We start from the raw sequence: 12285 nt of genomic DNA on the forward strand, positions 1-12285 counted from the left end.
GGTATGACCTAAATCAAGTCCCTTATGACTATACAGTGGAAGTGAGAAATAGATTTAAGGGACTACATCTGATAGACAGAGTGCCTGATGAACTATGGATGGAGGTTCGTAACATTGTACAGGAGACAAGAAATAAGACCATCCCCAAGAAAAAGAAATGCAAAAAAGCAAAATGGCTGTCTGGGAGGCCTTACAAATAGCTGTGAAAAGAGGAGAAGCAAAAAGCAAACAAGAAAAGGAAAGATATACCCATTTGAATGCAGAGTTCCAAAGAATACCAAGGAGAGATAAGAAAGCCTTCCTCAGCAATCAATGCAAAGAAATAGAAGAAAACAACAGAATGGGAAAGACTAGCGATCTCTTCAAGAAAATTAGAGATACCAAGGGAACATGTCATGCAAAGATGGGCTCGATAAAGGACAGAAATGGTATGGACCTAACAGAAGCAGAAGATATTAAGAAGAGGCGGCAAGAATACACAGAAGAACTGTACAAAAAAGGTCTTCATGACCCAGATAATCACGATGGTGTGATCACTCACCTAGAGCCAGACATCCTGGAATGTGAAGTCAAGTGGGCCTTAGGAAGCATCACTACAAACAAAGCTAGTGGAGGTGATGGGATTCCAGTTGAGCTATTTCAAATCCTAAAAGATGATGCTGTGAAAGTGCTGCACTCAATATGTCAGCAAATTTGGAAAACTCAGCAGTGGCCACAGGAACTGGAAAAGGTCAGTTTTCATTCCAATCCCAAAGAAAGGCAATGCCAAGGAATGCTCACACTACTGCACAGTTGCACTCATCTCTCGTGCTAGTAAAGTAATACTCAGAATTCTCCAAGCCAGGCTTCAGGAATACGTGAACCGTGAACTTCCAGATGTTTAAGCTGGTTTTTAAAAAGGCAGAGGAACCAGAGATCAAATTCCCAACATCCATTGGATCATCGAAAAAGCAAGAGAGTTCCAGAAAAACATCTATTTCTGTGTTATTGACTATGCCAAAGCCTTTGACTGTGTGGATCACAATAAACTGTGGAAAATTCTGAAAGAGATGGGCATACCAGCCCACCTGACCTGTCTCTTGAGAAACCTGTATGCCAGTCAGGAAGCAACAGTTAGAACTGGACATGGACAACAGACTGGTTCCAAATAGGAAAAGGAGTACGTCAAGGCTGTATATTGACACCCTGCTTATTTAACTTATATGCAGAGTACATCATGAGAAACGCTGGGCTGGAGGAAGCACAAGCTGGAATCCAGATTGCCGGGAGAAATATCAATAACCTCAGATATGCAGATGACACCACCGTTATGGCAGAAAGTGAAGAGGAACTAAAAAGCCTCTTGATGAAAGTGAAAGAGGAGAGTGAAAAGGTTGGCTTAAAGCTCAACATCCAGAAACCTAAGATCATGGCATCTGGTCCCATCACTTCATGGGAAATAGATGGGGAAACAGTGGAAACAGTGACAGACTTTATTTTTCTGGGCTCCAAAATCACTGCAAACGGTGATTGCAGCCATGAAATTAAAAGACACTTACTCCTTGGAAAGAAGGTTATGACCAACCTAGACAGCATATTAAAAAGCAGAGACATCACTTTGCCAACAAAGGTCCGTCTAGTCAAGGCTATGGTTTCATGTATGGATGTGAGAGTTGGACTATAAAGAATGCTGAGTGCTGAAGAATTTATATTTTTGAACTGTGGTGTTGGAGAAGACTCTTGAGAGTCCCCTGGACTGCAAGGAGATGCAACCAGTCCATTCTAAAGGAGATCAGTCCTGGGTATTCATTGGAAGGACTGATGTTGAAGCTGAAACTCCAATACTTTGGCCACCTGATGCGAAGAGCTGACTCATTTGAAAAGACCCTGATGCTGGGAAAGATTGAGGGCGGGAGAAGAAGGGGACGACAGAGGATGAGATGGTTGGATGGCATCACCGACACGATGGACATGGGTTTGGGTGGACTCCAGGAGCTGGTGATGGACAGAGAGGCCTGGCATGCTGCGGTTCATGGGGTCGCAAAGAGTCGGACACGACTGAGTGACTGAAATGAACTGAACTGAATGAAAATATCTTAAGGATCTTAAGATAATAACTACCTTAGGGAGACCATACTACAGTGAAGAAATAAAAATAACTTGAATGACAAAGATGCTTCTGGGAAGTTAGGTAAAGGTGCATTTTTACAAAAATCTCACTGTGCCACAATGGTTAATTGAATTTTCTGCTTAACTGTCTCACTGTCTCTGGAAAAAAATCTTTGTAAAATGTACAATCCACTCTCCTGCCTTGTAAGAGAGCCGGTGGATGACTGATGAGTGTCTGCTACCTGGGCAGTAGTCTTCTGTCTAAAGGACTTCAACCAAGTGCGTATAGGAGATGGAGGGGCCCGCATGTCACCACAGGACCCAGAGCACAAAGGTCTTTCCAGGGCTTCTGGAAAGACTTCACCTGGCTGCCACTTGTGATAAATGCTGAACAACATGTCCATGAGGTTCTTTCCACCTCTGACACTATGCCCTCCCACAAGGCACCATCTGCTGGAGAGCCCGTTCTTGAATCTGTCAACTATAAATGGGTGCTTGCTAAGGGCATTTGCCGTCTGCCTCTGTGGAGACTGACTCTTGTGCTGCTGCAGCTCTTGGCGCACCTGAGGGAGTTCAGGGTGGAGAGTGAGGCACTCTGTGCTCCAGGGAAACTGGTAGAACAAGTCTTAAGACAGTTTTCAGGAACTGATATTTTCAGGATATTGAAATATTTTTAGGAACTGATTTCAGGATCCTAATCCTTGTACCACATACGTAGAAAAGCATTAAAACCCTTCATGATGACATCAGCTCCTTGTGACTAGCAGAAAATCTCTTGTAAAGTAAGCGCTTGATTGCACTGAATTCCTGCTTCACCAAAATCTTATGTATTGCCGTTTCCCCACAACCTCTTTCGGAGAAGGCAATGGCAACCCACTCCAGCACTCTTGCCTAGAAAATCCCATGGATGGAGGAGCCTGGTAGGCTGCAGTCCATGGGGACACAACTGAGTGACTTCACTTTCACGTTTCACTTCCATGCATTGGAGAAGGAAATGGCAACTCACTCCAGTGTTCTTGCCTGGAGAATCCCAGGGACGGGGGAGCCTGGTGGGCTGCCGTCTATGAGGTCGCACAGAGTCGGACACGACTGAAGCGACTTAGCAGCGGCAGCAGCACTACCTCTTTGGTGCAGTCTCTCAGCGCTGAGGCGCTGCCTCCCAGGCTGCAGTCATCACATTGCCCCAAATAAAACTTAACTCACAACTCTCACACGGTGCATCATTTTTGGTCGACAAGTCAAATCATAAGATTCTCTCTTCTAATAGAAAAAGCAATTAATTCAGAAGGGTATTTTTATTCATTCATTCATATCTTCATTCACTTGCTCATTCATTCATTCATTCATAAATACACACTGACTATTTACTACATCATCAAGCATCATGGTGAAGTATGGGGATACAACTGGTATCCTGAAGCATCCAGAGTAGTGGGGGAGGCAGATCCTAAGTAAACACCCACACAAATATTCTATTATAAGCGTAATAAGCACAACAGAAGAAAACTATGCAGCGTTCTGAAGGCTTATAACAGACGGTGGGGGGATCGAGGAGGGGGGTCAAGTAAGCACCCCCATCACCACCCAAGGAGGCACCTGTTCCATTTGCTATCTCAACTTCAACACATCAGGGTTAGCTGAACCCAAACCCCCCATCTGCCTGAATTAAATGTCACAGTGGCCTTAAGAAAAAAGTTATTACTCCGAGCTGAAGAAGGAAAACCATTCCTTTTTCAGGAGGCAAAGAATGGAAAATTTTAGCATAACTGAATGCTATATTCTTCAGTACAGTCTTACTAAAAATAGTCTCTCGGGAAGGGAAGGAGCACAGGGAATAATTGTTAACAGGCTCAGGCCTGGGTGCAAAAATGAGCCCCATACGATGCATGCGTGCTGACAGTGGGGTGGGGCAGACAGAAGCTAGAAACCCAGCACACAGTTGGGATTTGTCTGTTTCTCCCTGACCGCAGGTGCGGCAAGCCTCTAGCCACTGGTCTCTGGTGACCTGGCAGGGCTCGTGAGTACCGTGACATTGCCAAAATCCATTCCAGAACTCCCCACCACACTTTGAAAGTATGTACCTTGTTCTCCTTGTAGAGAAATTCAAGATGCAAAACCTTTCGGAGATCGTTTCTGCTGTTTATGCTGAGATCGGAGCGTGGGCGTTCCTGGTCCATGGTCACATACGTCTTCTTTAAGCCCTGAGGGAAGTACTCTAAATCACTATTTACCATTTTAAATCTAAACCTTCCCAGCTCTGACGCAGAGGATCAACAAAAAGACTGTTGATGTTCATTACCGTCATCTTCTCCCACCTTCCTCACAGTATATTGGGAGGACTGAAAACTGACTTAAGAATTTACTCTTATGTAACTTTTACACTTGACATCATCTTCATGATTATTACTCTGAATCTTACAGCCACCCTGTGGGTGGAGCTCAGGCTGAAGCTGTCAGCACATTTTAGAGAAAAAGAAAGCGAAATCCAGGTAACTGTCTCGCTGCCCACCACTGGCTCGGGAGCTCAGGGTTTGGCTTAGATTTGGGGCCACGGGATATGAAGCTTTAAAAATAAACAGGAGGAAATACATAAGCAAAAGGCCAACAGTCATTCCCTTCTTTTTGCAGATGGGGCGCCAGGGTTGATTTGTCCAGCATAACAGAGTGGACTCACATAGCTGGAGATCTGACCATCCCAGACTGTGAGGAGGTGACACCAGGAGCCAGACTCACAGGAAGCACATGGTGACTCAAAGGACATGTCTGCTGTGTCCCAGCGCAGCTGCTTTCCATCCTCCAGCCCTGAACTCCCAAAAGACCCAGCCCTTGGGGCCCCTTAAGAGTCTGGTTCCTTCTTTTGAAAACAACCACAGCAGCTGCAGCCTGCCCACCTCCCCAGACAGTGATGATCACTGAAAGGCAGAAGAACGGGAGATGCCTCACACGCAGATCAGCCTGGCACTAAGGGAGCCCCTTGCTCTTGATGGATCTAGACCCCAGTGTGAGCCAGGCTTCAGAGGCTCTCAGTGCTGGGAAAACAAGAAAAAAACTGCTGCCTGCCATGAGCTGGGCCAAGAATTTGTGAAACAACATATGCATGCAACCTTGAACCAAAGAGAATAAAAAGGACGTTTCTAGTCAGCTATTTACTGACCATCATCCACGTGCTCACTCCTGTTTTCCAGTTTCCCCATCTGTGAAATGAAAGGGACAAGCCACTAGTCCACCAGTTTGTCTGCTAGAGGCAGAGGAGTGAAAAGACCAAAGTCCTGACCCTCATAGAGTTCACCCAAATGACAAGTACAAAGGCCCTGTGGCAGCTACAAGGAGGCCAGTATAGCTAGAGCCATATAACTAGGGGAAAGTGACAGGAAATAAAGTCAGAGAGGTTGCCCAGACCTTGCTAGGCAAAGGCTTTGTTGGCTTTTGTGAAATGGGAAGCCTACTGGAGGGTTGGGAAAACTAATCCTGAACTAACATATTTATTTGCAAAGGACTGCTTGGCTTCTAGGTTGAGGACAGACTATATGGGACAGGGGATTAAGCATTAAGACTAGGAGGCTATAGAACAAGTCACAGGAAAGATGGAGGTGGCTTGGACCAGGGTAGTTGTAGCAGAAATGTAAATAAGTAGTTACATTCTTTATGTGCTCTGATGGTAAAGCCCACAAGTGTACAGATGGATGGCATGCAGGCTACACAAGAAGGAAAGAGCCAGGGATGGTTCTAAAGGCTTTGGCCCAGCCAACCATACAGTTAGTGATGCTACTTACTGAAGTGGGGAAAATTGCAGGAGGTAGAAAGAATCAGGAATTGAGTTTTGAATGTGTGAAGTTGAGATGTTTATTGGATATCTAAGTGGAAATGTAAACTAGGCAGTTGGAAAGAATGTAAGAGTTCAAGGAGAGGTCTTGGCTAGAGACAGACATTTGGAAACTGTCAGCATGTCGACAGTAATGGAACCCACAACAGTGGTGGAAGTGGCTGAAAAATGAGAAGAGAAGAGAGTCAGAGACTAAGTCTTTAAATCCACCGGCACGCACATGGCCTCCCTGGTGGCTCAGACAGTAAAGAATCTGCCTGCAATGAAGGAAACCCCAGTTCAGTTCCAGGGTTGGGAAGATTTGCTGGAGAAGGGATAGGCTACCCACTCCAGTATTCTTGGGCTTCCCTTGTGGCTCAGCTGAAGAATCTGCCTGCAATGAGGGAGCCCTGGGTTTGATCCCTGGGTTGGGAAGATCCCCTGGAGAAGGGATAGGCTACACACTCCAGTGTTCTGGCCTGGAGAGTTCCATGGACAGAGGAGCCTGGCAGGCTACAGTCCATGGGGTCGCAAAGAGTCGGTCACAACTGAGCAACTTTCACATGCACAGCTCAGGAAGCCACAGGGAACTTGCCAAGAACCCAGGAAAGAGTGACCAGAGAGGTACAGAAGGAAAACCAAAAAGGAGGTGATCTCTAGAAGCGAAGGAGAATGAGTTTTCCAAGAAGGGCATAACCAACTGAGTTCAACACGATTGTTAGATCAGTAAATGTAAAGACTAAAAATAAGAAGTCACTGATGAACCTGACAAGAGCTGTCTCCATGGATTGATGGGGACAAAAGCCTGATTAAAGTTTGAGAAAACAGGGAGAAGAATTAGAATCAGAGCATACACAGTCCTTTCATACAGTTTTGCTATAAAAGGGAGAAGAAAAATAGACTAGTAGCTGGAGGGGCTTGGGAGTCAAGATAGAATATGTAGAAGCATGTTTACATGTTGATAGGACCAACCCAGTAGAGAAGGCAAAAATGTATGATTCGATAGACAGAGAGGATGGTAACTGCACCAGTGTCGTGGAGCACACAGAGAGGACAGGCACACAGCGGGGACCTGGCCTTACCCAGAGGATGGAGAACTCATTCCTAAGAGCAGGAGGGAGGATGGGGCAGATGGTTCAGGCCCAAGAGGGTTAGTTACTGTAGTGGTCTGGCATGATGGAGTTTTCTCATGAAAGCTTCTATTTTCTCAGTGAAATTAAGAGGGGGAAGGGGCTCTGGAGTTTGAGGAGAGAGATGTGTGAAATGTCCATCTAAGATTGGAGACTGGAGAAGGCAATGGCAACCCACTCCAGTATTCTTGCCTGGGAAATCCCATGGACAGAGGAGCCTGGTGGGCTACAGTCCATGGGGTCGCAAAGAGTCAGAAACAATTGAGTGACTAAGAACAAGACTGGAGAAGTATAACCAGGTGGGCAGGCACCTCTGAGGCATCGCAGGAGTGAGAGACAATGAATTGATCGTGAAACCGTCAACATACCGGTGTGTTTTTCCCCAGCCTCATTCAGCTCCGCAGTGCAAGCAAGAAATAGGCCAAACATAAAGAAGGGAGAGACAGACAAGGGAGCTGAACAGGGTGTTGAGGGGTGATGTGTGGGTGAGATGTGGGGAGAGGCCACAGGAGGGCTGAGGGACCATGAAAACTTGGCAAGAACAGTGGAATGGAGATGGGAGTGAGGCTGAAGAATAGTTTATATTGGGCTGCTGATGGGAATGAGCTGGAAGTGAGGATGATGGGATGCTTGGAACTGGGATTATGGAAATGACAGGCTTAGGGCATGATCACCTGCAAGAGGTGGTGGAGGCAGGCTAGGACACGTGCTTGCAGGAGAGTGCAGCTGGGGCACGAGCTTAGTGGATGCTGCCATTGCCAGGAGACTGTCCTGATTCTCCCTGTGGAGGGATCATGCTTGGAGGAGGCCAGCATACCTGGGCATGAGGTAGGATGGAGGGTAAAGGAGGCAGCAGTAGAAGGTGAGGTTCAAGGGGGAGCTGGCAGCCAGGTTGTAGGGAGCCTGGTATGCCCAGGCAAGGCCTTTCCTGGGATTTATTCTAATTGCAAAAGAAACATATCGGGGGTTTTGGGCAGAGGAGTGGCATGATCTGACCCGCTCACCCCGGGCAAGTTTATTCACCTCCCAGTCTGATCATAGTCTTTAGCGAAAGGGAATAATTATACATGTCTTTCAGCACTGTTATGAGGGCTTGAGAAAATAAACAGGCACCTGGAAGGTACCTCACATCAGGATGGGAACTCTCTTGGTTAGGTAGGTAGGTACCTGCTTTGCACCAAGCCCCAAGGAGAGTCCATAGTCTCCACCCCAGAGCAGAAAGTGGCCGATCTGGGCTGCAGTCCCAGCTCTCCATGCCTTTCTGAGTGACTGTGGGTAACAGACTCCTTTCTCCTCTTGGGATTTAGTGTCTCCCGACGAAAAGTCAGAAGAGAGGAAGCCAGGTGAACCAGATAACTGCAAAGGCTCTGCCCAGTTCAGTGTCAGCAATGTGAACCTGTCTAGTGAGTGAGACAGGCAGATGCATAAACTATAACATGAGGGCCCATGAGCAGACCACAGACAAATGAGCCAGTTATTCCAGCCACAGGTACCTGAGACCTCTTGAAGGAAATGGGACTTGGGATGGAACAGGGGAAAGCATGTGAGAGAAGCTGGAAATGAAACTGGGCTGGTAAGCTGGGGTCAGGCTACAGGGGAGCCTCAAACATCAGGTGAGAATTTAGGATTTCGTTTGTACTCAAAAGAGGATAGGCATAGGGAAGACATTCGGGGAGTTCCGCTCGGTAGCGCCGACTTAAATGATGGCAGTGGTCATCCTCACAGGGTGTATCATTGATATCCTGTGTGTAGCCAGGACTAGGTGATGGTGGGTCAATTAGTATAAAAACAGAGCAGATACAGTTGAGGCCACATTGCATTTTAAATAAAAATATATTTTCGAAAAGCAAAGAAAGACACTTTCAAAACAGGGGCACATCAGAGATGTTGAATGCCTACTATGTGCCAGATACAGTGGCTGGAACCTGCCTGTAGATCATTATTAATCATCACTATAAATCTGCCATGCTGCTGCTAAGTCGCTTCAGTCATGTCCGACTCTGTGCGACCCCATAGACGGCAGCCCACCAGGCTCCCCCGTCCCTGGGATTCTCTAGGCAAGAACACTGGAGTGGGGTGGCATCGCCTTCTCTGATAAATCTGCCATGGGCAGGTCTTATTATTCCTCTTCTGTTGTTGTTGTTTAGTCACTAAGTTATGTCAGACTCTTTGCGACCCCATGGACTGTAGCCTGCCAGGCTCCTCTGTCCAAGGGATTTCCCAGGCAAGAATCCTGGAGTGGGTTGCCATTTCCTTCTCCAGGAGCTCTTGTGTAAGAGCAATGGGTACTCTCCCTACACTCCTACTATACATGGTGTAACTCCCAGCAACCTCTTCCCCAGCCCGCCTTCACCTCCACTGTCAGGACAGGTGACAGCCAAGGACCGCCCCAACTTCTGAGTTCCCTGAAAACTCTCCTGGTACAAGGTAATGTGCTCTGCTGTGTTTAATAGCTCAGTCGTGTTGGACTCTTTGCCACCCCATGGACTGCCGCCCACCAGGCTCCTCTGTCCATGGGAGTCTTCAAGCAAGAATACTGGAATGGGTTGCCATGACCTCCTCCAGGGGATCTTCCCAACCCAGGGATCGAATACAGGTCTCCCGCATTGCAGGCGGATTCTTTACCATCTGAGCTATCAAGGACGCCCAAGAATACAGGAGTGGGTAGCCTATCCCTTCTCCAGGGTATCTTCCCGACCCAGGAATCGAACGGGGGTCTCCTGCATTGCAGGTGGATTCTTCACCAGCTGAGCCACCAGGGAAGCCCGGTACAAGATAACAGGAGAACTTAAAACGACCTCGATTGAACTTCCCACTGATAAAGAGGACTAAAGGGTTTGACTGGCAAGAACTTTTTTTAGCCCTCTGGGTTCCCTTTGGGAGGAAGTTCTTTCCTAGTGGGATGTAAGTCTGATTACATCAGAGTCGGGCACCCATGCCGGCCTGCTGGGCTCCCAGAGCCTCGGGGACTTTAAGAAAATGAGGGGGGCGCAGGCCCGGGGTTCGCGAGCCGGGAAGGGAGAGATACCTCTAAGGGCGGCCGCTATCCTGTCCCTGCTTACGGGCTTACGGGAAGTGAGCGGAGACAGAAAGGGCTCCTGGGAAATGTAGTTCCCAAAGTCCGGGGAAAGGGGATCTCACATCAGTCATCTCTAGGGCAGGCAGCGGGCAGGGGAAGGGTTCCCTCCCAAAAAGTCTCCAGGGCCGGAGAGTCTCCAGACTGCTCCCCTCACCCATTCCCACAATTAAGCAACTTCCCATAACTATAAGGGTGGCGCCACGTACCTTCCTGCTGAGGAACTCCCTGATCAGGGAGGCCGCCACCTCCTCCACGAAGAGGGTGTCCATGCTCCGCTTTAGCCACGAGGCCGCAGCGCCGCAGACCCAGACCCCCGGTCCGTTGCGGCCAGTATGGCCGCGTTGCCGTGGTGACGGTGTCAGCAGGGCCCGGGAACTCCGCCCCTCCCCTGGGAGTGAGCGGGTTGGGAAGGCGGGAGGAAAGGGGAGGAGCATCCTTCAAACTTGCTCTGAGAGCGGGAAGCAGAATCCAGAAGGCACAAATCCCATGCATCCCAGGGACCGGGCCAGGGGCTCCCGACTTGTGCGTCCTGGCACTGGCCTTGTCCATCTGGGTTTCCTGGATCAAGTTACTGTTCCAGTCTGGGTCCCCATCTCTCAAGGTGTGAATGGGGGAGAGTGCCTGCCTCCTGATTCCTAAAGGAGTAAACCCACAGTGAAGTGGCCCCTAGAGATCTAGCCCCAGCACCTCCACCTTCTCCTGGGTTCCCACAGGCTGACTGACCTCAGTTGGCCCAGGCTGCAGGGAAAAGGAGGCCCAGGGCTTTCTGCTGACTTGGTGCTGAACTTAAAGGATGAGTCCCTGGCCTCCTTGGTGCCTGCTTTCATAAGGACACTGCCAGTTACTAAGCAGCAAGAATTTACAAACATCATCACATCTTTAATCCTGCAGCCTCCAGTCCAGGTGGTTACTATTGGCCTATGCTTTAAAAACAAGACACTGAGATTCAGAGAGGTTAAGACTATGCGAAGAGTTGACTCATTGGAAAAGACTCTGATGCTGGGAGGGATTGGGGGCAGGAGGAGAAGGGGACAACAGAGGATGAGATGGCTGGATGGCATCACTGACTCGATGGACGTGAGTCTGGGTGAACTCCGGGAGTTGGTGATGGACAGGGAGGCCTGGCGTGCTGCCATTCATGGAGTCACAACAAGTCGGACACGACTGAGCGACTGAACTGAACTGAACTGAAAGGTCACAGGCTTCCCTGGTGGCTCAGTGGTAAAGAACCCACCTGCCAATGCAGGAGACGCGGGTCAATCCCTGGATGGGGACGATCCCCTGGAAAAAGAAATGGCAACCCACTCTAGTATTCTCACCTGGAAAATCCCATGGACAGAGGAGCCTGGAGGGCTCCAATACATGGGGTCCCCCAAAAGAGACAGACATGACTTAGCAACTGAATAATAACAACAGTATTTCAGCAAAAAACAGAAGAAAGGATAAAAGCCACACAGATGCTCCGCGCAGAGCTCTCCAGGTAGAAGCAGCAGCAAGTGTAAATGTCCTGAGACCGCATCGAGCCTGAGTGCTTGTGAAACAGGGAGGCCAGGAGGGAATGGGGCAGCAGGATCTACGATGAAAGCCTGTGATTTCAGAAGGACTTGGGCTTTTACTCTGAATTGGGGTTTTGTTTGGTTTCTTTTTTTTTTTAATTATTTATTTATTGATGGCTGCACCGGATCTTGGTTGCTGTGCCGGGCTTTCTCTGTCGTGGCAGTCAGGGGCTACTTTTCCTTGTGGTGCATGAGTTTCTCATTGCAGTGGCTTCCCTTGTTGCTTCGGTAGTTGCAGCAGGCCGGCTCAATGGTTGTGGTGCCTGGGCTTAGTTGCTGTGCCACATGCAGGATCTTCCTGGACCAGTGAGCAAACCCCTGTGCCCTGCATTGGCAGACAGATTCTTAACCTCTGGACTAGCAGGAAAAGACTCCTAAACTGGGTTTTGAGCAGGCTTTAACAGGATCTCTCTGGCTTTAATGTTGAGAATTAACTGTAGAGGGGTCAGTGGGGAAACAGAGAGATGAGTTAGGAGGCAATTACAACAATCAGTAGTACAGGTACATTTTAGGCTAGACATATTGGTGTGTGTGTGTGTGTATTATATTTTCCCAACTGTGGTACTTTTTTTGTAACACATCGAAATGGAATGTTAAGCAAGAGAAGCCCAGGAACGCATTCTTTTTCCA

The 12285-nt window shown here is 48.3% G+C and overlaps 1 protein-coding gene across 5 annotated transcripts in view; it reads right to left on the reverse strand.

Moving 5' to 3' along the window:
• MINDY4 (MINDY lysine 48 deubiquitinase 4) overlaps positions 1 to 10470 on the reverse strand; it is a 117600-nt gene extending 107130 nt beyond the window's left edge. For 2 of the 5 annotated variants that reach the window (XM_025291231.3, XM_025291229.3), the window contains exons 1-2: positions 10306 to 10469; positions 4170 to 4289 (exon numbers count right to left, since the gene is read on the reverse strand). In XM_025291231.3, the coding sequence (XP_025147016.3) occupies positions 4170 to 4289; positions 10306 to 10368 (183 nt within the window). In that variant the 5' untranslated portion in view covers positions 10369 to 10469. Of the gene's footprint in view, positions 1 to 4169; positions 4290 to 5242; positions 5283 to 10305 lie in introns of all 5 variants that reach the window. The other 3 variants (XM_025291230.3, XM_025291233.3, XM_044946691.2) reach the window with 3 other exon arrangements.
• Positions 10471 to 12285: the final 1815 nt, after the last annotated feature.

Source organism: Bubalus bubalis, chromosome 8 (assembly GCF_019923935.1).
Source record: "Bubalus bubalis isolate 160015118507 breed Murrah chromosome 8, NDDB_SH_1, whole genome shotgun sequence".
Classification (NCBI taxonomy): Eukaryota; Metazoa; Chordata; class Mammalia; order Artiodactyla; family Bovidae; genus Bubalus; species Bubalus bubalis.